This window comes from Hylobates moloch, unplaced genomic scaffold (assembly GCF_009828535.3).
Source record: "Hylobates moloch isolate HMO894 unplaced genomic scaffold, HMol_V3 SCAFFOLD_10, whole genome shotgun sequence".
In the NCBI taxonomy this organism is placed as follows: domain Eukaryota; kingdom Metazoa; phylum Chordata; class Mammalia; order Primates; family Hylobatidae; genus Hylobates; species Hylobates moloch.
The window spans coordinates 103,454,008-103,476,638 of NW_026652285.1; the positions used below are offsets into that span (position 1 = coordinate 103,454,008).

Genomic DNA, 22,631 nt, shown 5'->3' on the forward strand with positions numbered 1-22,631 from the left:
GAAGAGGCCAGGCGGCTGGCGGAGCCACCTCCCGCCAGAGCTCACAGCCCCTCTCCGCAGGTGCGGGGATGCGACCTGGGGGTGGAGGGAGAGATGGGGCTGTTCAGGCAGAATCTGCCTGTGGTTTTGTTTCTGCCAAAAAGAAAGAGTGAGCAGCTGGTTTCGGGTCTAAACGCCCATCCTCACCCTTCTCCCAAGACAACCAGGAAGAAGGGCTCAAGAGAACCTCGCGGGCGACCCCACCCCTCCCTCCACCTCTGGCAGAAGAGGAAAAGTCCGGTAGAGAAGAGATCTTGCTTTCTTTCTCCGATTGGTTTTCTTCCCTTAAATTCAGCTTAAGGCAAAAGTTTGGCAAAGCAAGTCTACATAAGGCCGCATGACAGAGGGCGGAGGGACCTGGGGGGAAGGCCGGCCAGCGCCACAAATCGGCAGCAGTGCGGATCTGTCTCTTTGATCGGGGGCTGGAGCTTCCCTCCTAATCAGCTCCTCCTGGTCCTGCCCCTGAGCCCCCAAAAGAGGAGTTTTTTTAAAAAACGGAAAAAGCAGTGTTTCAGGGAATCTGTTACAAGTGAGCGACTGAAACTGAGAAAAAGGAGAGGCAAGGAGACCAGAGGTCACCCTGAGGGCGCACTTGGGTCTGTCTGTCCCGCTTAGGTCTCCCCCCTCCCTGAAAGGAAGCAGGTGCCGAGAGCCGGGGAGGCCTTCCCGGGGGCATCAGCACAGTGAGATCCGCCCGCTGGAGAGGGTAGAATGGTTGTATCTTGCTGAATGACTGAAGAGTGAGTCTGAGTTTTGTTTTCAGCGGTATTATTATTTGCGAGTCTAACCTAGCGGGTGGCCCTGGCTGTCACCGGTGCTTGGGCGGGATCACCACCAGTGGCTGCCCGTACTTGGGCCGCCACATGAGGACCTGGGCATCGTTGGCATTGGGCTTGACCAGGGCGCTGGGCGGGATGGGCTCGTTCTTGCTCAGGATTTTGGGCTGGTCCTGGGCGATGGGCTCCCGCAGCCGGGCGCGCTGGCCCAGGGGCCGGTTGGGGTTCACCTCGATGCTGAGCTGCATGCGCCAGTGCAGCGTCTGCAGGATGATCATGTCGTTGGTGGAGGTGTTGGTGGCCACCAGCCAGGTGGTGAAGCTCTGGTCCCGGTAGATGTTGGTGAGCTTGGCCACGTTGTTCTCGCTGACGGGCACGGCCCATGTGACGCTGGGGTAAAAGTTGTCATTCATGCTGATGATGAACTTGGAGTCCCTTTTGGTGGGGCCCACGATGGTGCAGGTCTCCGTGGTGTTGCCGTACCAGGGGTAGTTCACCCCGTCCGAGTCGCTGATGGCTTGGATCTTGCCCTCCTGGAGGTCGGGGAGCTCCCAGCTGGACCTGAGGACAAGGAAGGCCAGTTCACTCACTCGGTCACTCAAGGAGGGCTTTCTGTGTCCCCCTGGCAGGCCAGGGGCTGTCCTGGGCCCTGAGGATGGAACGGATCCAGCAGACCACCCGGTCCCCTTTGATGTGCTGGGGGCGGGGGATCAGACAGTAGCCGGGAGTGTCACTGTCATCACTGCTGCTGTTACAATCATAACCCTCAGACAGAAGAAGGTGGCCGGCCTGGCCCAAGTTGCTCTAGGGACATACAGATCCCACACTCCCATGTGGCCATGGATACAGTAGCATCTGGGAGCCCACCCCAGGCTGTAGGGGCCCCTTACTTTAACGTTACAGGCGCACAGACAATCTTCTCCATGCAACCCCACCCTGCAGATACAGAAAGCAAAGCGGTGGGCTGGGGGTGGAGAGTGAGGCTACATTTTCCTAAGGACATTTGGCCAAGCGGTGGGGCCTGGGACCCAGGCGCGTTTCCACCAAGGCACCTGTAACAGGGAAGCTCAGGACACCCTGCACCCACTGCGCCTTCTGCTCACCTACGTGCACAGCGGGTACTCCCAGGAACAAGCTACTGTTAAAAATGCACTCCTGGCCAGGCGCGGTGGCTCACATCTATAATCCCAGCACTTTGGGAGGCTGAGGCAGGCGGATCACTTGAGGTCAGGAGTTCAAGACCAGCCTGGCCAACATGGTGAAACCTCGTCTCTACTAAAAATACAAAAATTCACTTTGGGAGGCCAAGGCGGGCGGATCATGAGGTCAGGAGTTTGAGAACAGCCTGGCCAATTATGGTGAAATCCTGTCTCTACTACAAAAAATACAAAAAATTAGTCAGGCATGGTGACACGTGCCTGTAGTCCCAGCTACTCAGGAGGCTGAGGCAGGAGAATCGCCTGAACCCGGGAGGCAGAGGTTGCGGTGAGCCGAGATCACGCCACTGCACTCCAGCCTGGGGGACAGAGTGAGGCTTTGTCTCAAAAAAAAAAAAAAAAAAATTAGCGGGGCATGGTAGCAGATACCTGTAATCCTGTAATCAGGAATCTGAGGCAGGAGAATTGCTTGAACCTGGGAGGCTAGGTTTGCGGTAAGCTGAGATTGTGTCACTGCACTCCAGCATGGGTGACAGAGTGAGACTCTGTCTGCAAAAAAAAAAAGCACTCCCAACTGGACGCAGTGGCTCACACCTGCAATCCCAGCACTTTGCTAGGCCGAGGCGGGTGGATCACCTGAGGTCAGGAGTTCAAGACCAGCCTGGGCAATACGGTGAAACCCTGTCTCTACTAAAAGTACAAAGATTAGCCAGGCATGGTGGCAGGCACCTGTAATCCCAGCTACTCAGGAGGCTGAGGCAGGAGAATCGCTTGAACCCAGGAGGCGGAGGCGGAGGTTGCAGTGAGCCAAGATCGCGCCACTGCACTGCAGCCTGGGCGATAAGAGCAAGACTCCATCTCAAAGAAAAAAAAAAGAAAAAGAAAAAGAAAAGACTTCTGAAGATAGATGGTGGTGAAGGCTGCAAAACAATTTGAACAGACCTAATGCCACTGAGCTGTGCACTTATGAATGATTAAAATGGTCTATTTTGGCTGGGCACGGTAGATCACTTGAGGTCAGGAGTTCGAGACCAGGCTGGCCAACATAGTGAAATCCCGTCTCTACTAAAAATACAAAAATTAGCTGGGTGTGGTGGCGGACACCTGTAATCCCAGCTACTCGGGAGGCTGAGGCAGGGGAATTGCTTGAACCTGGGAGGCAGAGGTTGCAGTGAGCCAAGATCACACCATTGCACTCCAGCCTGGGTGACAGAGCCAGACCCCGTCTTAAAAAAAAAAAAAATCAATAATAAAATAAAGTGGTCAATTTTATAAAGTGTTACGTAGGCTTTACCATAATTTTAAAAATGCATTCCCCCACTTACACATCATATAATGTTAGCAGTTAGCAAAATTGGGGCCGCCGTAGGAGGAATGACTAGGAACATGATTTTGCTAATTCTCCTGTTCATCTCATTGAAAAGCTCACTCATTAGAGGAACACCTGCTTAATGGGCATCTCCTGCCCAGCCCCTGGGCACCCCAGACTCAGGGAACCTGGAGGCAGCTCAGACAACCTCACTGTCCAGAAGTACCCAGCAATTCCTAAGATCTAGGGGCGCCCCACAGCAGCAGGCAGGATGACAACAGGGTGAGCCTGCTCATTCATTCCCCCGCACAGATGGAGAAGCGGGTCAGGGTCTCTTTGCCCACTGGGGGCCTGGTCTCCTATTTCAGAAGGAAACGCCCACTCTGTCCTCACACAGTGCTTACACTTGCTTGGAAAAGATTTCCGTTTTTTTGGTTTTTCAGGGCAGAAAGCAAGCTTGCATAAGGAACCCCGCTTTGGCCTTGCCCCCCTTTCATTTGCAAAGAGCCGAGGGTCTGGTTTGGGGGAGCGGGGCTAAGCAGCAAAACAGCCCTCCTCTTCCTGACCCCAGCCTGGAGGTTTCCTTTCCTTTCCCCATCCTGAAACTCCCAGGCCCTGGCTCAGGCAAAGACAGGTGAGGAGCCTCCCAGGCTGGCAGACAGCACTGCGTCATGCGGGGCATGGCTCAGGGACAGGGCCGGGGCCAAATTGTCACCAGGCTGCGTGGATCCCTCCATCTGGGGGATGCGGGGGGTGCAGTAGCTCAGGGGCACCTGCAGTAGCCCAGGGTCCACTGTCAGCCCCAGCAACTCGCACTGTGGTCCAGTCACAGACGCGCTGAGCTCTACCGTCTCATCAGCAGCCCGTGGACAATCCGCCAACATCTGCCTGCCCGGGTTTTTGTGATGATTAAATGTATTGATACTCACTGCCTGGTGCAGCCAAAAGCAGTCAGTGGAAGCTTTTGGAGACTCTTTGAGGGTGGCATCGGCAGTTACAGGTGTGCCTCTCCCAGACCAGGTAGCCCTGATTTGACCCAAAGCCATAATTTGACCTGAAGCCTTTACTGACCTTTTTTTTTGTTTTTTGTTTTTTGAGACAGAGCCTCACTCTGTCACTCAGGCTGGAGTGCAGTGGCGCGGGATCTCTGCTCACTGCAACCTCGGCCTCCAGGTTCAAGTGATTCTTCTGCCTCAGCCTCCTGAGTAGGTAGGACCACAGGCACCCACCACCACGCCCAGCTAATTTTGTATTTTTAGTAGAGACAGGGTTTCACCATGTTGGCCAGGCTGGTCTCAAACTCCTGACCTCAGGTGATCTGCCTGCCTTGGTCTCCCAAAGTGTCTGGGATTACAGGCGTGAGCCACCACCCCAGCCAAATTATTTTTATATGAACTTGTTTCTCTTCTCTATTAAATTTCTATTGAGTTTTTTAATGCTTTTTGCCCACCATTCTTTCGATTACAGATTTTATTGGTATTTTTCTTCTGTTTCTTCTTGGTACTTATTGGGGATTTAAACATTCTAATTCTGTTCTCTTAGTAGTTGTCCTTGAAATTTTCCACTTATTTTTTACTTAAAAGTCTAAAGTTAAGCAATATCTTAACCACCTTTCTCCTTTTTTTTTTTTTTTTTTTTTTGAGACAGAGTTTCACTCTTGCTGCCCAGGCTGGAGTGCAATGGCATGATCTCAGCTCACTGCAACCTCTGCCTCCTGGGTTCAAGCGATTCTCCTGCCTCAGCTTCCCAAGTAGCTGGGATTACAGGCATGTGCCACCATGACTGACTAATTATTTAGTAGAGATGGCGTTTCACCATGTTAGTCAGGTTGGCCTTAAACTCCTGACCTCAGGTAGCCCACCCACCTCAGCCTCGTACAGTGCTGGGATTACAGGCATGAGCCACCATGCCCGGCCTAATTTTTATATTTTTTTAGTAGAGACGGAGTTTCACCACGTTGGCCAGGCTGGTCTCAAACCCCTGACCTCAGGTGATTGCCCACCTTGGCCTCACAAAGTGCTGGGATTACAGGCGTGAGCCACTGCGCCTAGCCGTAAACAACCTGAGATTTTCAATGCGGTGACGGCAGAGCCTTGAACCACGCTCAGGGCCCCTCTGAGTGCAGGCCCCGGGCAGCTGTCCAGTCTAGGAGCCCAGCAGGCCGTTCACCTCCATGGCTGTGGGCAGAGGCAGGCAGGGCCACCTGTCACACTCCCATCCTCCTAGGGACCCCAAAGGACAGCAGGCAAGTCCAGGCTGGAACCCAGGCGTCAGAATGCTTCCCGGGCTAAAGTGGCTTCCTCAGCCTCCCACAGCGTCCCTGTCCTGAGTCCCATCATCACCCACCCAACAAACATCTGTAGGGCACCTGCTTTCCATGCGCCATGAAGCCCTGAAATGGGTGGACGGAGCCACTGGCCTGGCCAGCAATGGGGAGGCCTGTGTCTCCGGGACACAGCACCATCCTGGACTCTCCCTCGCCCCTCCAGGCTGTGCCCCTTCTCCTCCTCTGCCTCCACCGTGGCCTTACCCCTCCCTAGTCTCCCAGCCTCCTGCAATCTGTTCCCCTCCCAGAAGCAGCCCGAGGGATCTTCTAAAAACACAAATCCGATGGCATGGCTCCAACCCTGTTAAACGGGCCATGACTCCCCTATGCCCTTAAAACCAACGCAATTGAAGCCTAGAGCTCTGCGTGCGTGCACACATGCACATGCACACACACGTGCGTGTACACACATGTCCTCCCTGGGCTCCAGGGCCCCAGCCATTCTCAGCTGCTGCAGTGGGCCATGCTCCTCCCTCTCAGGGCCTTCTACCGGGAGCAGCGTCATCCTCGTCCTCATCCTCATCCTCCTCCTCCTCCACTCCCTTTTCCTCCTCCTCCTCTCCCCTCTTCCTCCTCCCCTCCCCTCTTCCTCCTCCTCTCCTCGCTTATAGCTGCTCATCACTCAGCTCCGCAGCCACCACCCCAAAGAAGCCTGCCTGGACCCTCCACATGGGCCAGGTGCCTCCCGGTATTCAACGCCACTGGATCTCATCCCACTGTCCCGTGGCCTGTTCATGAGGGTGATTAAATACTGATGCTCTCATCTGCTGCCAGTCTCTTCCCCAGACAGACCATGAGGCCATGAGGGCAGGGCCAGGCCTGCCTCACCCATCACCACATATCTGGGATATATCACAGCACCTGGCCCAGCTTCAGGCACCATCAATGTCTGTGGCCAGGATCAATGGCTGTCAGTGCACACTGGGTCTCCCCCAAAGCCAACAGGGCATCTCTGTGAGGAGTCCAGGGCCCCCAAAGTTGCTCTGAGCTTCTACTTATCCTGCAGGGCTGCAGCCGCAAGAGCCTCTTGCTGGATGGTCACCTTAGCACGCAGTGACAGCAGGTACCACTCCCTGAGCACACGGGCTGCGCCGGGCACCACACCTCCCTCGGGCTGGGGGCTGTGGGGTGCATTTAACAGAGGAGACTTAGGGCAGTTAGAGGCCGGGTCCAAGGTCCCCAACCTGACCCAGCTCTTACCCCACCAGCCTCTAATGGAACCTAAGCGATCCTCTCCCCTCAGCCTCGCAAGCTGTTGAGATGAGCCACCGCGCCTGGCCTCACCACCTTTTCAAAGACTCAACTATGGGAGTCTGAGGCTGGAGGCGAGGGGGCATCGCTTGAACCCAGGAGGTCAAGACCAGCCAGGGCAACAAAGCAAGAGACCCTCGCCTGTGCGAAAAACTTAAAATTTAGCCAGGCGTGGTGGTGCGTCCCTATACTCCCAGCTACTCGAGAAGCTAAGGTGGGAGGATTGCTTGAGCCCAGGAGGTCAAGGCTGCAGTGAGCTAGGATTGCACCACAGCACTCCGGCCTGGACAACAGAGTAAGACCCTGTCTCTAAAAGAAAAAAAGTCAACTAAATTTAGAAACATCTTTGAAGTAACAGGTTGGATATGCTATATATACAGATACACAGATACATGTTCCAGTAGGCAGTAAATATGTTGCATTAAAATAAAATTTAGCCTTAACCTTAAATGATTTACTCAAATATTATCCCACCTCCTACAAGTGGCTCACACTGGGCACCTTAAGAAACACCTTTACAGATAAAGACTTGAGGTTCCAGGCCGGGCGCAGTGGCTCACGCCTGTAACCCCAGCACTTTGGGAGGCCGAGGCGGGCGGATCACAAGGTCAGGAGATCGAGACCATCCTGGCTAACATGGTGAAACCCCGTCTCTACTAAAAATATATTTTAAAAAATTAGCCGGGCGTGTTGGCAGGCGCCTGTAGTCCCAGCTACTCGGGAGGCTGAGGCAGGAGAATCTCTTGAATCTGGGAGGCGGAGCTTGCAGTGAGCCGAGATGGCACCACTGCACTCCAGCCTGGGCGACAGAGTGAGACTTCGTCTCAAAAAAAAAAAAAAAAAAAAGAAGTCTATCCAGTGAAAACTGAAACCTACCTCCCCATGCACCCCTCCCCGTGTGCCCCATGTACTCTGGTAAACATCCTTTGAGACCTTGCTCTCTGCATACACACACAGGCTATGTTCCCAACTTCAGTATTTTCTTTTTAACAAAAATGGGTTACTACCCCACATATTATTTGATAACTTTAAACAAAAATGTAACAACAATGTATCATTTCCCCACTTGTCTTCATGGCCTGTGGCCCTGCCTCAGAGTCTGCACTGCAGACAGACCATAATTTCACTCCCTCTTGAGGGACCCTTGAGTTGTTCCTGGCTTTTTGCTATTAGGAGCCGTGCTGGAGTTAACAACCTCACGTGTGCATTTTTTTTTTTTTTTTTTTTGAGACAGTCTAGCTCTGTTGCCCAGGCTGGAGTGCAGTGGCAGAATCTCGGCTCACGGTAACCTCCACCTCCCAGGTTCAAGCAATTCTTGCACCTCAGCCTTCTGAGTAGCCGGGATTACAGGCACGCACCACCACGCCCAGCTAATTTTTGTATTTTCAGTAGAGACAGGGTTTCGCCATGTTGGCCAGGCTGGTCTCGAACTCCTGACCTCAGATGATCACCTGCCTCAGCCTCCCAAAATGCTGGGATTATAGGCGTGAGCCACCGCGCCCGGCCCATGTGCATCATTATGTGCTGCTTCTCCCCTTCACGTGATCATTAACTCACTTGTTCAGTAGATTATTTTTTTGCATGCCTCCGATATGCAGGCCCTGAGCTGGGGCACAAAGTTTCTGCAAGAGGCTCTAAAAGTACAGGCCGGGCACAGTGGTTCACGCCTGTAATCCCAGGACTTTGGGAGGCCAAGGCAGGCAGATCACTTGAGGTCAGGAATTCGAGACCAGCCTGGTCAGCATGGTGAAACCCCATCTCTACTAAAAATACAAATAAATAAATAAATAGCCAGGTGTGGTGGCAGGCACCTGTAATCCCAGCTACTCGGGAGGCAGAGACAGGAGAAGCGCTTGAACCCAGGAGGCGGAGGTTGCAGTGAGCCAAGATCATGCCACTGCACTCCAGCCTGGGCGACCAGAGTGAAACTGTGTCTCAAAAACAAGTACAACCACTGAGCTGAAGGGCTTGCACATGTGGACGGTAACAGGCACAGCCGAGCTCACCTCTCAGCATCCTCGCCTGCCTCAACTGTCCTCCCACAAACAACAGGTGAAGACGCTTCCTTCCCCCAAACACTGGGCACGACTGATCTTTTTCAATGCACCCAACTCCAATCAGCAAAACAAAGGATGTCAGTATGTAACTTGTCATTTCCCTGATTACTACGGCTGTTGAGTGGCGCCTCACACGGTCTCCAATGTTTGTTTCCAGTGCTTGGAAGGTGGATGAGGGCTGCGGCAATCCCTTGGCCAGGGCTGGTCCTGAGGGAGCTCTCTTTAGGCTGGGTCATCCCCCCTACTTCCTCCCACCCCAAAGCCTTGAAACAAGGACTTCCCTCTCCCACCCACCCCGCCCTTGCCTCCGCCAGGGCCCAGCAGATGGGGGAGGCCGCCTTCCGGTTACAGAGAGGAAGCCTCCTCCTCAATTGTTCTTTGCACAACTGACGCTCAGACCCCGGCTTCAGGAAGAGCCCACGTGGTCAACAGGGACATTCCTCCATGTCCCCAGATCTGCTGGCGCTGAGCAAGACTGCTCTGGCAACCAGCTTCAGGTCTTAGAAGCTGTGACCACATCATAAAATGAGGCCCTTCCTGAGCTCCTGGGGAGGCCGCTGGGAGATGGCAGGTGGGGAGGCGCCCGAGGCAGCCATTCTCAGCGTCATCCCAGCAGGGCCGGGTTGCACCCAGCGGCCCCTCCACCCCTGCCCTGTCCTTTCCCACCAGCTTTTTTTTTTTTTTTTTTTTGAGATGTGGTCTCACTCTGTTGCCCCAGCTGGAGTGCGGTGATGCAATCACAGCTTACTTGCAGCCTTGACCTCCCTGGGCTCAGGCGATCCTCCCACCTCAGCCTCCCAAGTAACTGGGACTACAGGCACATGCCACCATGCCTGGCTGATTTTTTTGTATTTTTTATAGGGACAGGGTTTCACTGTGTAGTTCAGGGTGTCCATTGGCCTTCCATAACACAGTGACAGCACTCATGCTATAGACAGGTATCTGAAACCCAGGAGAAGGGATAATGTAACAACAGCAACAAGACAGCCACCTTTCCACTGACTCTGAGAGGCACCGCATAATGAATAAGACATTATTAGTATTATGATTCATAGCTATGGTATTGACAGCTACCATATACTGAGTGCCTGGTATACGTGAGGTGCCGGGCTAAGCTCTTATCATCACAACCCTATGAGGGAAGAGTCATATTCCCATTTCATAGATGGGAACAGTGAGGCTTGGAAAGGTTAACAGGCTGGCCCAAGGGTTGGGAGCTGGAGTTCACACCCTGCCACACATGGGCATGGAGCAGTGTCCCCATCCACCCAAAGAAACCCTTTCTATCTGAGCTGCTCCCCCTCCTCCCCGCCCAGTCTGCCCTTTGGCAGAATCCTGAACCATAAACTGCCCCTGGCCTTGGCCTTGGCCATGGGCACGGCTGTGGGCCAGGTTCCCAGGGGGCTCCAGAGAAGGGCAAACCAGGGACAACGTGGAACTTCTCCCACACAGGCGAGAAATTGTGACTTGTCACTTAGAAGATTCTGTGCCAGCTGACAGGTGGCAGTTGAGGAATTGCGGGGGCCGGGCTGTGGAGGCAGGTGTCTCCAACAATTTGGATGGGGGGGTTGGCTTTTAAAGTGATGTGGGTTGGACCCAAAGCCATATAGAATCCTCTCATGCTGGCACAGAGAAACTCACTCTTTTCCAACTCTGTCAGTAAAAGTCAGGGTATTATTTAGATGGTGGTTTTTTTTTTTTTCAATTGTTCCATTTCAAATATTTCAAACCCAGAATGTCATTCTAAAAAGTTATCCTCCTGGCTTAGGGATTAATTTTAAGCAGGGATAACGTTTGGGGGTATTATGGATTTTGGTTAAGTATTTGGAATTAACATTTTGGATACAAGCCCATTTGTAAAGAATGAAAGCCCTAACCTAGCTCTCGCTACCTGGCTGTCCCTTCCCCGGGCCACTAAAGCACAGGGCCTGGGTTTCATTTTAAGGATGTGAATTGTGTGGGTCAGGTCCAGCGGTTCTCCACTAGGTGTGATTTCGTAGCCCCTCCTGGGGACATCAGGCCCTCCCTGGGGACATTGTTGACTGTCACAGCTTGTGGGGATGTGCTCCTGGCATGGAGTGAGTAGAGGCCAGGGATGCTGCCCAGCCCCCCTACCATGCACAGGACACCCCCCACCAGCACAGAGAGAATTACCTGACCCTGGGCCAGGCAGAGCAGAGGGACAATTCTGGGCTGGTTGGGGTTTCTGGTCACCCCAACTTCTGTTCCCTTTCCTTCATGCCACAAGGCTTAAAAACTCCGAAAATGGAAGTCATCACAGGAGGCCTGGGGCAGGGGAGACAGGAAGGGGGTTTTAAATCCCACCTAAGGCTCACGCCTGTAATCCCAGCCCTTTGGGAGGCCAAGGCAGGCAGATCACCTGAGGTCAGGAGTTCGAGACCATCCTGGCTAATGTGGTGAAACCCCGTCTCTACTAAAGATATAAAAATTAGCTGGGCATGGTGGCGTGTGCCTGTAATCCCAGCTACTCTGGAGGCTGGAGCAGGAGAATCACTTGAACCCGGGAGGCAGAGGTTGTAGTGAGCCAAAACTGGCACCATTGCACTCCAGCCTGGGCGACAAGAATAAGACTCTGTCTCAAAAATAAATAAATAAAAATTTTAAAAAATAAATAATTAAATCCCACCTAAATGCTTCTATTTCCATTCAGCAAGGAGCTAAAGCAAGCCTGCATCCTGGCCTCCGTGGGCCCTTCAAGGTGCAGGTGGAATCCGGGACTCTGTTCTTTGGCAACTCAGCCTCTTAGGATGATTCTGTTGATTACTAATAAGTACTCAGCAGCCTCCTCCTCTACGTCTCAGCTGCAGGACGGTCACCCATACTGGCCTCTCGCTGAATCCTCACAGCAGCCTACGGGAAGCTCTCCCCTTCATGGACAGACTCCAAACGGAACCCCGGGGGCTGCCTGGCCAAGGCCTAGGAGCCAAGACACGTGGACCCTTCTGCCCGACTGCTCCAAGCCGCCCCTCCCAGGAAGCCTCTGACTCCGTCCTGTCCCTGGGGCTGGTCCCTGTGTATCCCAACTGGGATTACACAGCCAGTGCACCCAGGGAGAATGAGCTGGGTGGGACACAAAGGCTCCCTGCAGCGAAACAGGAGTCCCGAGAGCAGGAGGGAGCAAAGAGAAACGTCGGGGCAGAGAGAGAACAAGGAAAATGGCCTGGAACCACTTTAAAACGCAAGCTCTTCCTGCCTTACACTGCTTTAAAAAGTTTTAAACTCAGGAAGTGGGCCCTACGCGACAGAGAAAGACTCAGCCTGGGGAGAAAATTCACTACACGGTGTGACTGACATCTGTCCTAATTCTGTAGTTTTAGCCACTCACATCTGATAGAATAACAGTAACAATCACCACACCACTAAGGACGATCCCCATCCCATTACTGCCCGCGGTAAGTATTCACCACCAGCTTGGCGCAGGGCTCACTGCATGGCAAATTTGGTTAGCTCGAGTTATTCTCACAATAAGCCATGGGGAAGGGGTTCTTGCCAGCCCCAGTTTGCAGATGTGTAAACTGAGGCTCAGAGCAGTAAAGGGACTTGTCTAGGGTCACATCCTGGAAAGTGGCAGAGCCTGGCCTCCCGCCAAGATCTGCCTAAGAAGGCATGAGGCTCTTCCAAACAGGAAGCGAGGGCTGGGACAGGGAGGGCAGGGTTGTCTCAGGTTCCAATCTCAGGCCTAGCTCCAGCCACATCACCCGCACCTACTCAGGGTCACCAGATGGAGAACAAGTCTTAGACAAGACATCGGAAGCCCATGTGCACAGATGGGGAAGCTGAGGCTTGGAGTCTGTACCTTGGGACAGGCCTGTGGCCTCCCCACCACACGTTGCACCAACCTCGTTAGAATCCAGTCCCGACGAGTGCTTACGTCTTTCCAAGTTCAGAAGAACCCACTGGCTTCCCTACCCCTTCTAAGGAAGAAACTAGGCTTAGCCCAAAACCCCGAGGAAAACTTTTGTTTCTACAACTGTCCTGGATGCCTTCAAAGCCCGAGGAGGTTTCTGGGCTTCAGGGTTCTTAGAAAAGGTCTTCACTGCATAACTAAGAATCATGTTTCCCTGCTTAGAATAGAAAGGCAGCCCCCCGCCTGAACTGGATGACTGGCTGCTCTTGAGACGCAAAGGGGTTGGCACAGAAATCAGGCTGGTGGAGAGGGCCGGTGAGAGCCTCTAGACGTGCCCCCCGTGTACTTCTTTGGGGCAGTCACAGTCACACGCTGGATTTAAGGGTTACTGTGATCCTCATGTTTCCTTTAGAACTTTGGAGTCATTAAGTAGAGAAGCCACCAGACTTGGTGTCCCGCCATCCTCCACCCTCTCATTTACAGGTGGCCCACAAGGTTCTTAAATCTGTGATAAGTTCCAACTCCTGGGGAAATTCTTCTCTTTCCCCACTTGCAAAACGGGGAAGTGAAGCTGCACAGGGCAGACACAGAGAGGCTCTGGGAGTGTCGGCGGCCAGTCATGGGGCCGCATGGGTGGGCTGCCCGCCGGGGCCTGCCTAGCTCTCTCCAAAGGGTCCCCATGCTCAGAAACAGCTATTTTCACCACCCCTGTCTTAGGGTGAACCTTCAGGTTAAGTCAGTCCCCCAACTCTGCCTAAATGCAGCTCTTTCCACCCTGGGGACGGCCTTCTCTGGGGTCAGGAAGCAGGCCAGGAAAGGAGCCCCAGGGTCCCAGGGTCCTCACCGGGACCCCCAATACCCTAGGCACACTCTGGAGACCGGGCTTCGGGGCTGCAGAGGCGAGGCTTCTCTTTGCTGTTCCTGTTAGACCTCGCAGGAGGGACACTGGACTTGTCTGCATAAAGCGGTCTTCTGCCTTGGAGACAGAAAGCGCTACACTGTGAAGAAATCGGGCTTCTAAAACTAACTGTGCTGTCGAACACAGTGCCGTTTGGAATGGGGAAGCACTCCCCCAGGTCCTCGCATGCACTGGTAAAAGCCAGAAAGATAACTGAGGCCCAATCGCAAAGCCCTGAACACACGGGTCTGGGAGTTGCAGAGTGCCTGAATGCCTGCCATGGGCCCCCACAGGGCCAGAGGCCTGGAGGGCAGCCCTGCAGCCTCTCTGGTGACCCCTGATGGCACTGACACTCCTCAGGCGGACGGCACACTTGCTCTGCCAGGAAACACTGGGAGTAATGTTTCTCTGCTTTCTCGGCATCTTGCAGGGAAGGACACAGGAATCCCGGGGGAACAGTGGCAGGGTAGGGTGCTGGACCGTGACTCCCATCTGGATCCACAGGCAAACTTTTCAGGGAGCCACCGGGCCAATGAGGCCACCTGCATACCTGCCTAAAGCTTCCCTCTGGCCTCGGTCCTGTCTTCATGGTATCTCCACCTTCCCCCTATCCATGGCCCCCCACCAGGCCTCCAAGCTCGGCCATCCCTAGCAGTTCCCAGAGCTGGCTCTCGGCCGTACTCACATGCCCTGCTCGCCGTACTGGTTGTAGAACTCCATGTGGCTGCATGCCTGGATCCAGCCAACTACCCAAGTCTCCTTCTTGGGGATGGGCGGCATGACCACCTGGGCCGAAGCCCGGAAGTGGGGTGTCCGGTAGCGGAGCACCACGCTGGAGGACTCATCGATGCTGGTGGGGACGGGGTCGATGGAGGCTTTCACATCAATCACCGTGATCCCTTCCCGAAAGACTCTGGCTTTGCCTCCGATGCTCTGAATACAGCCCATGGCACACAGGAGCGCTCTGATCTCCAGGGAAGGCCAGCAGTCACAGAGAAAACCAGGCATTGAAAGGACGGAGGCTGCAGGACCCAGTGCAGACGGCGCTGCTCTCCAATCTCAACTCTCAAGACCGATATCCATAGGATAGAAAACTCACTGAGTAGACGGGGGTTGCATTTATCACTACCGCGGCCTGTTTATAAATAAGGATTCTGCTGCATTTCACGAGCCCTGGGCTCTCTCTTCTTCTCCTCGCAGTGGACAAAAATCACCGATATTCTTTGGGTTAAAAAAATGTTGTAGTTTAATGAATAATTATGTCGTTCCGACATCCAGCCCTTCTGTGCCTCACACGCGGAGACGGCAGCTCGCAGACTCTCCCTGAAGTCTTCGGAGGAAGCAGGCGAGCGCCGGCAGACTCATAAAGAAGGAAGGCTCCGTCCCCGCGCGGTCGCGCCACCCTCGCGGCAGAAGCCTGACTTCCTGCCCTCCGGCCTTCCGCACGCGCTCCCTCCGGGCCCCGCACCCGCACCAGCCCGGCGCGGCCGAATCAATTGCAGAGCAGTTTCTGTTCACCCGGCCGAGGTCCCGGCGCCCTCGGGGCGAGCGCCGACCCGCGGCTTCCAGGAGGCGAGCTCAGGGCTCTGGCCGCTCGCCGGTGCCGGGGAGTGCGGCGCGGGTCCCCGTCGGCGCCCACTCGCGGGCGCGGGCCGGACGTCCCCACGCGGGGGCGCCGCGTCCCCTCGCCGCTGTCGCTGCCGGCCGCCGTGCAGGGTCCCGGGGCTGCGCTCCGGCCGCCGCTGCCTGCTTAGCCGCGGCCGCCGAGGACCTGGTGGGAGGTGGAAGGGACAGCGCGTCAAGGCCAGCCTCAAAGTTAAGCCGAACTTTGCTGCGGGGGGCGCGCGGGGGCGGCGACGCGTGTGCGCTGGGCGCGGGCTGCGGAGCTGACGGCGCAGCTCTGGGCGGTCTCCCCGGAGGCGGTGGCCCCCGCCCCCCACGCCCGCCCCGTCAGTGGCGGCCGCACGACCGCGCGCACCAGCGAATAATCGCCGCCCGTGACATCTCCGCTGATACCGTCCCGGCCGGGGGCGGGGTGGGGGGCGAGGGGCTGCCGCTGCAGGGGGCGGCGAGCACTTGCCCTGCGCTGTCCCCACCGCTGCGCTGCCAGCGCCAGGTGCCCCTTCCCCAACCCGGTCCCTCCGGCCCCCTGGGCGCAGGGCCACCCACCAGGGCCGTCGGATCTGGCGGGCACCCCTTTCCCGGCTGGGGTCCCTCGGCCCTCGGAGGGCATAGTGCCCCCGCCCCGCCGCGTCAAGCGCCTCTGTCGCCCCTCTCCAGCCGCGAGCAGCCCGGGGTCCGGGCGCGTCGGGCGCGCTCGCCACTGCCGGGAACTTTGGCGCGCACGCCCCCACCCGGGCGGCGCCGCCGACTCACCTGCCCCGGGGGCCACTCCGCTGGCCCGGGCAGCCGCTCTCCGGACGCCCCTGACCTGGCAGCGGGCACGTTCTTGGGGCGCCCCCACCCCCTTCCCCGGGCACTGTCCCTTGGCTCTACTGGAGTCTGGGGCCGGCGTGGGCGCCCCCGGCCCCCACCCTCCTCCCGGCTCGGGGCTTCGGGGGGGCGGCCGGGGGCGGAGGGCTGAGGCTCGGGGCTCTCTCGCCCCCACCCCGCGCGCCTCCTTTATTTTATGATCATTGTGAGCGCGCTGTAGCCGCTCAGCCCCGCCGCCGCGCCGCAGCCGCCTGGCGCGCTCCGCGCTGCCTCGCTCTGCTGCAGCATCGGAAAGGCAACCGGGTCAAACTTTGCAGAAACTCGGCCCCTGCGCCGGCCCGGCCCCCGCGTCCGCTCGCCGCCGCCGGCCGAGCGCAGCCGGCGCACGCAGGGACCGCCGCCCGCTCGCCGGCCCCGCGGGGATGCAGGTCCGCAGGCGGCGGCGGCGGCGGGCGGGCGCCGCCTCCTCCTCCCCGCCCGCCCGGCTCTCCACCCTCGCTCCCCGCACACAGCCCGCCCTCCCCCTGGTAATCCCTCGCTCCCCCTCGCTCCCTCTCTCTGCAGCTGCTCTGGGAGCTGAGCCTCTCCTTGAACAAACGACATTTCCTTTTTGGCCAACCCCGGGAATTCTGGGTAGTGTAGTTCCGCTGCTGTCTCGGGGCCAGCTGGGCTGCTCCCAGTGCCCTTTGAACACTACGGACCAGAGGCTTTCTGGGGCTCAGAGCACCCGCAGAAGGGCTCCCTTGCCCTGGGGTTCCTGACCACAGGGAGACAGTGGCTTAGTGGAGACCGCGCGGGGGCTTTGTAGGCTCCAAGGCTGGGAAGGTCGGGGGGGAGGGGAGAGCAGTTTGGGGAGAGGTGGGTCCCCTCGAGCAGGTCTGCTGGCTGCCTGTTGGACCCCAGCTGTGTGATGAGCGCTGTACAGAGCATCATTTCAGCCACCATCGGCATCCCTGTGGAGGGAGACTGTGATGATGTGCACTTCACAGAGCAGGCACCCAGAGCTGAGAGGCTAGGGGATTTGCCCAAGGTCCTTCCCCGCGCAAAGGAGCGTGAGGCTGTACAGCCATGGGAGAGCTATGAACTCCACCCCTGCCTTGCAGCCAGACGTAGGGAAAGCCCAAGCAATTTGTGATAGAAGGGCATCTGGCAGCTACATTAAAGCCACGCTCTTCGTCCCCACCCCATCCCCATGACTCTGACTTCCACAGGTGCCCACAGCCGGCACAGGGCAGGTGCTTCCAGCCAGTCCCAGAGCCAGAGCACGCTGAGTGTGTGAGGGCAGGGCTGGAGGGACCGAGGGGCTGGCCACTCTTGGGTCTCTCCTTTGAGGGGTTAACAGCCAGGCCATCTCACAGCAGCACCGGCTCAGCCATGGAACAGGAGGTGGCTGGCTAGGGTGGCCTCCGCCTCTCACTCAGCCACACCCTCACCCCAGCACTGCTATGGCCCATGTATGTCCCCAGCTAATGAGGAGGTGGTCCCTTTTCCGTTCAGCTAGTAGGTGGCTTATTCCTAGTCCCACTGACTCGGGCCAAGGCAGGGGACCCAAGCCAATGCCACAGAGATGGCCCCCTTTGCCTGTTGGACACAGTAGAACCCCAGACAGCACACAGATTACATCAGGGCCCTACATAAATGTCCATTTCCAGGAAGAAGTCTTCCCTGGCCTTTTCACCATGTGAAGTGGCCTCTCCTTTCCATGAACTAATGGCCCCCACAAAACATTCTGTCCCTCTGACACTCACAGGGCCTTCTGCACCTCTTGTGCCATCACATAATTACTGCACTACTCAGTTTATATGTAGGGAAGATATTCACTTTTGAGATGTCTGTTTCATTTCCCAACTCTCATCACCCCGACAGCCTGGCCAGGGTGCTCTGTGAGGGTGGGAATGCTATCCTGGAAATGAGGTGACAAGTTCAAGTGCTCAATGAACAGGGGCAGAGCTGCACGTCCCTCCTGTGGAAAGGACAGATCCCAGAGCCCTGAACCGCCTCATGAGCAGTGAAGCTGCTGGAGGTGATTTCCCGGGGGGTGGGCTCTCCTCAAGGCCAGCTGGGAGTGACAGTGCACCCCCCCAGTCCTGGGCTCTGCCTGGGTTTGTGAAGCACCCACTGTGTGTCAGGCGTTACACTGAGCAGGCACTGTCTCTTCTATCCTTGACCTTGGCCCTGGGCAGTGGGATCCACAGACAGAGAAACCCAGAAACCCAGGGATCAGGGGATAGTGACTTCTCAGAGGCTGGATGCCAGCTCAGATCTGACCAGCTCGAAAGCCCACATTCAGCTTCTTCACCAAGCACACCCCACTTGGTAGCCAGGGCCAGCCCCTCAGAACTAGGATGGGACTGATCACTAGGAAGTCCTACCGGCAGAGGTGTGTGGGCGCCCACATGGTGAGTACTTGCGAAGTAGAAGACCCCTCTCCCTTAACCTGCTCCCTCTTGACATCACCCCTGCACAGGATGTCATCTCAGTCTGCAGGAGAAGGGATCAGGCAGCGTCGGTCCATGGGCCCATTTGCTGGCTTTGAGCTGGGGGGCAGCTCTGCCAGGCAGAGGGTGTGAATGGGCTCGGCTCCTGCATGCACTCCCTGCCCTGGCTTCTGAAGTGCCCACCAGGGTTCCGGCAGCTTCCCCAGCTCGCGGCCCCTCCGGCCCTGTGCTTCCCTACACAGCCCTTCCTCCTGCTCGTCATTCTCCGGAGCTCCGTGGGTGTTGGGCACAGACCCACGGCAGCCTCAGCATATGTGGAAGGCTCATGACGCATCCACGCGCGTGTGAAGTGCCGGTGTCTGCAGAGCAGAGGAAGGGGACATCTGTTTGAGTCATTGCCCAACAGCACAGGGTACTCCCATTGCTCCCAGGACCCTTTCCCCTCCCCCAGGCCTCAGGCTCCCTGGACTCTGAAAAATGAGAAAGAGGAGGGGTGGGGAGACACAACCCCACCCCCCACCCAGTATGGTGAACAGTGGGATGGCCACTTGGGAGCTCAAAGTGTTGTCAGTGGGAGGACAAGGTCCTCAATTCCTGGAACATTGGCCCAGAGAAGTCATGAAAACCCAAAGCCACACAGCAAGTCAGAAGTAGAAGCAACACTGACCCTGCCCAGCTGCAGGGACCTGGGACGTCTTTGGAAAGAGACTGCTGCAGTGTCTCCTTGCAGGCATCACCGTGAGCTGGGGCTTTGCACACAGCATCTTCGTGGCTTTCCACAATGATCCCAGACCTGATCCAGAGAAACCCAGGGATCAGGGGTTGACCCGACCCTGTCATCATCCCATTCTACAGATGAGGACACTGAGGCCTGGTGAAGAGGGAGGGGTGGATGGAATCAGACGGCCTGGCTCTAAGACCCAGAGGCTGGATGGCTGGGCTATGGTGGGCTCTCTCACCAGCATTCCTTGCAGTATAGGGACCTTGTTTTCAGTGGCCACCAGAGACAGTCCCGAGGCTCTTTCTGTTTCATGGACCACTCTGCATTCAGGGTTTCAGCGGGTCCTCCAAGGGCTCACCACCTTCAAGGGTGGGGTCATCAGAGGCCAAAAAGGAATCTCACGAGAGGGAAAAGTTTCTGTTCCGCAGATGGAAATGTTCGGTGCTGGAATTCTGTTGCCCTGGGAGACAGCGTTCTCTCCCCAACTGTTGGGGACCAGACCGAAAGCCAATGACGAAGCGGGTGGGGCCAAAGAGCCAGACAGGTGTCTTAAGGTGGGAGACATTGAGAGGCTAGGTGGCAGATGGAGGCGTAGGGCATGTCTGCATCCCTGACCTGCCTAACGGGGACAGGGGGCAGGCTGGGCCTGGCCAGGGGAGTAGGGACAAGATCTCAGAGGGAGCTGGTCCAGCAGCCTCCCCTACAGGTGGGGAACAGAGGCCCAGTGAAGTCCTCCAGGGAGGCCTCCTTCACTAGAACCGGGGTCTCCTGACCCTGCACTCAGTGAGAGCGTCACTCTCCACTGAGGGCCATGGTGCCGCATGGGGATGGCAGGGCACAGGGCAAGGGATTGCAACTGCTGCCTGTGCTGGCTGCAAATCTGGAGGCTGGGGCCTTTCCAGCCGAAGCTCAGAACCACATGGCTTATAGGGAAAGTTAGGCTTGGGGCTTCTCAGCCCACCTGCCCACTGTTTGAGTTCATTCCTTCCCCACTATGGACCGGACACGTCCGCCGGGCCAGGCACTGGGAAGATATAGCGGAGGAGTCACAGCCAGGCCCAGACAACGGCACTCACATCCCCTTGCCTGAGATGTCGGGATAATGCCAGGAGCCATGAATGACGGTATTAATTATCATCAATAATAAATAGTACAGATTGATGCTCAAAATGCCTATGAGTGAGCATCGATAGCTATAAATCAGGAGGCATGTCAGTTGTGTCGATGCGTGTGTCCGCTGCTGAGCTGGAGGAAGGGTGCGTGCACCACGGCTGTGGGGTGTGTGGCTGTGGGGGGTGTGTGCAGTGGGATAGGGCATGTGGGGGAATGTGCATCTCTGCGTAAAGGTGTGAGTGTGCATCTCTGTGTGTGAGGCTATATTTGACAGTTGTTTGCGACTATGTGTGGGTGTGTATGAGTGTGTCCATCATGTAAGTGTGCCCGCATGCCATGTGGGTGTGTGTGTCCATGTGTGTATGGGGTGTGTAATGGTGTCAATGTGCATATGTGGTGTGTCGATGGGCAAGTGTGTGCAAGTTGTGTATAACCGTGTATTGTGTGAGGGGATGAAAGTGGGGGTGTAAGGATGTGTTTAAGTGTGTGTTCTGGTTGTGTGTGTGGGTCCATGTGTGTCTGTGGGTGAGGCCATGTGTCTGTGTGGGCATGGGTGTGAACTGGTGTGAGTGTGGAGAGCACGTTTGTGTGTGTGCATGAGTGTGAGTGTGCAAGTGTGTCTGCACATGCGGGTGTGTTGGGTGTGAGTGTGGGGCTGAGTCCGAGTCACTGAGGCTGAATCCAGATCAGGAAGGGGTGAGTAGGGACTGTCTCTCGCTGCCCACCGAGGGTCCCAGGTAGGGCTCCTGGCCTCGCACTCCGCCCCCCAGAACCCCCCGCCAACACCCTCCACTCCGGCTCCGGCCGGGCTTCCCCATCCTCCTGGAGGTTTCTAGGAGCCTCCAGCCACCGCCCTGAGCGCGTAAGGTCTTCCTCGCCCGGGGCGCGCGTCAGAGCGCACAGTCTCCCAGCCCAGGCCCGGAGGCTCAGGCAGCCCAAGGCCGGCACCGGGGAGCTGGAGCGTGCTCAGCACCGCCCCGCCCACCCCGACGCCGCCCCTCTGCACCTCCTCACCACCAGTCCCACCCAGCAGCCTCCGTCCGAGAGGTCAGAAGCCCACGTGCAGGAGATGCGAGTGGGGGGACGCGGGCTACCCCGGCCAGGCCAGGGGTGCGCCGCCCACCAACACGCCCCGCGGTCCCCCGCCCCCCGCCGCCCGGGAAGGACGGAGGGGGCGGCCTGGGATCGGGTGCGGGACTGGGAGTTCTCCAAGGTGCTAAAATAAACCCAGCGAAGGATCAGGTTTCCCGACCAAAATAACCCAGGAGCGGCCTTAGAAATGCTAACTGAGAAAGCCATCCGGGCGGGAGGCGGGGGTGAAAAATGCTTTCCGCGGGGCTCCCTCGCCCTCCTGGCGGGGGAGCCCGCGGCAGACCCTCCCTCCTCTCCCCTGCAGCTGCCAGGCCATCGGCTCCACCCAGAGTGGAGCTTCTCACCCACTCCCTCCCCTTCCTTTCTGCCGTCATTCCCCCATAGTGTCACAATAGTCCCCTAAGAGTGTCCCACTGGCCATCTTTGATGACCAGGTGTGTAGCAGTTTCCAGCCCGGCTTGGAACTTGTTTCTACTATGAGCCAGGCACTGCCTGAGCACCTGGGTCCCACCAGTGAACAAATAGACAACAGCCCCTGCCCCGGGAGACTAGCCTTTTCCTAGCAGGACACAGAACCCCAGACACTCACAGAATAAAGAGGTGAGGCTATGCTGCGTCCGAAAGGGATATGGGCTTTAAAAAAAAGAAAAAGAAAAGAAAAGAAAAAAAAGGCTGGGCGTGGTGGCTCACACCCGTGATCCCAGCACTTTGGGAGGCCAAAGCGAGCAGATTGCCTGGGCTCAGGAGTTTGAGACCAGCCTGGGCAACATGACGAAACCCCATCTCTACTAAAAATACAAAACATTAGTCAGGCGTGGTGGTGCACACCTGTAGTCTCAGCTACTCGGGAGGCTGAGGCGGGAGAATCACTTGAACCTGGGAGGCGGCGGTTACAGTGAGCTGAGATCACGCCACTTAATTCCAGCCTGGGCGACAGAGCGAGACCCTGTCTCAAAAAAACAAAAACAAAAAAACAGCAGAGAGCAGAAGAGGGAAGAGGGCAAGGGGTTGGGGGTGAGATTTGACTTGGGGCTCCCTGCTGGCTCATGCAGTGGCCTGGGTAGATCTCCTCAACTCTGAGCTTCAGTTTTCCCCTTTGGGTGAAGGGTGTGAAAAGCCCTGTGTGTGAAGTTTCTGTGCTGGTTACGCTGGG

At 56.7% G+C, this 22,631-nt stretch overlaps 1 protein-coding gene across 2 annotated transcripts; it reads right to left on the reverse strand.

Moving 5' to 3' along the window:
* Positions 1-790: 790 nt before the first annotated feature.
* Positions 791-19,667, reverse strand: FAM78A (family with sequence similarity 78 member A). 2 transcript variants are annotated; one of them, XM_058445785.1, is made up of 3 exons: positions 19,512-19,667; positions 14,367-15,452; positions 791-1,376 (listed from the first exon to the last, which is right to left on the reverse strand). In XM_058445785.1, exons 2-3 carry the CDS (start codon positions 14,687-14,689, stop codon positions 848-850), a joined length of 852 nt encoding a protein of 283 aa, XP_058301768.1. In that variant the 5' UTR covers positions 14,690-15,452; positions 19,512-19,667; the 3' UTR covers positions 791-847. The 2 variants fall into 2 exon arrangements, with proteins under 2 accessions (XP_058301768.1, XP_032021338.1); XM_032165447.2 differs by lacking the exon at positions 19,512-19,667 and adding an exon at positions 16,058-16,543.
* Positions 19,668-22,631: the final 2,964 nt, after the last annotated feature.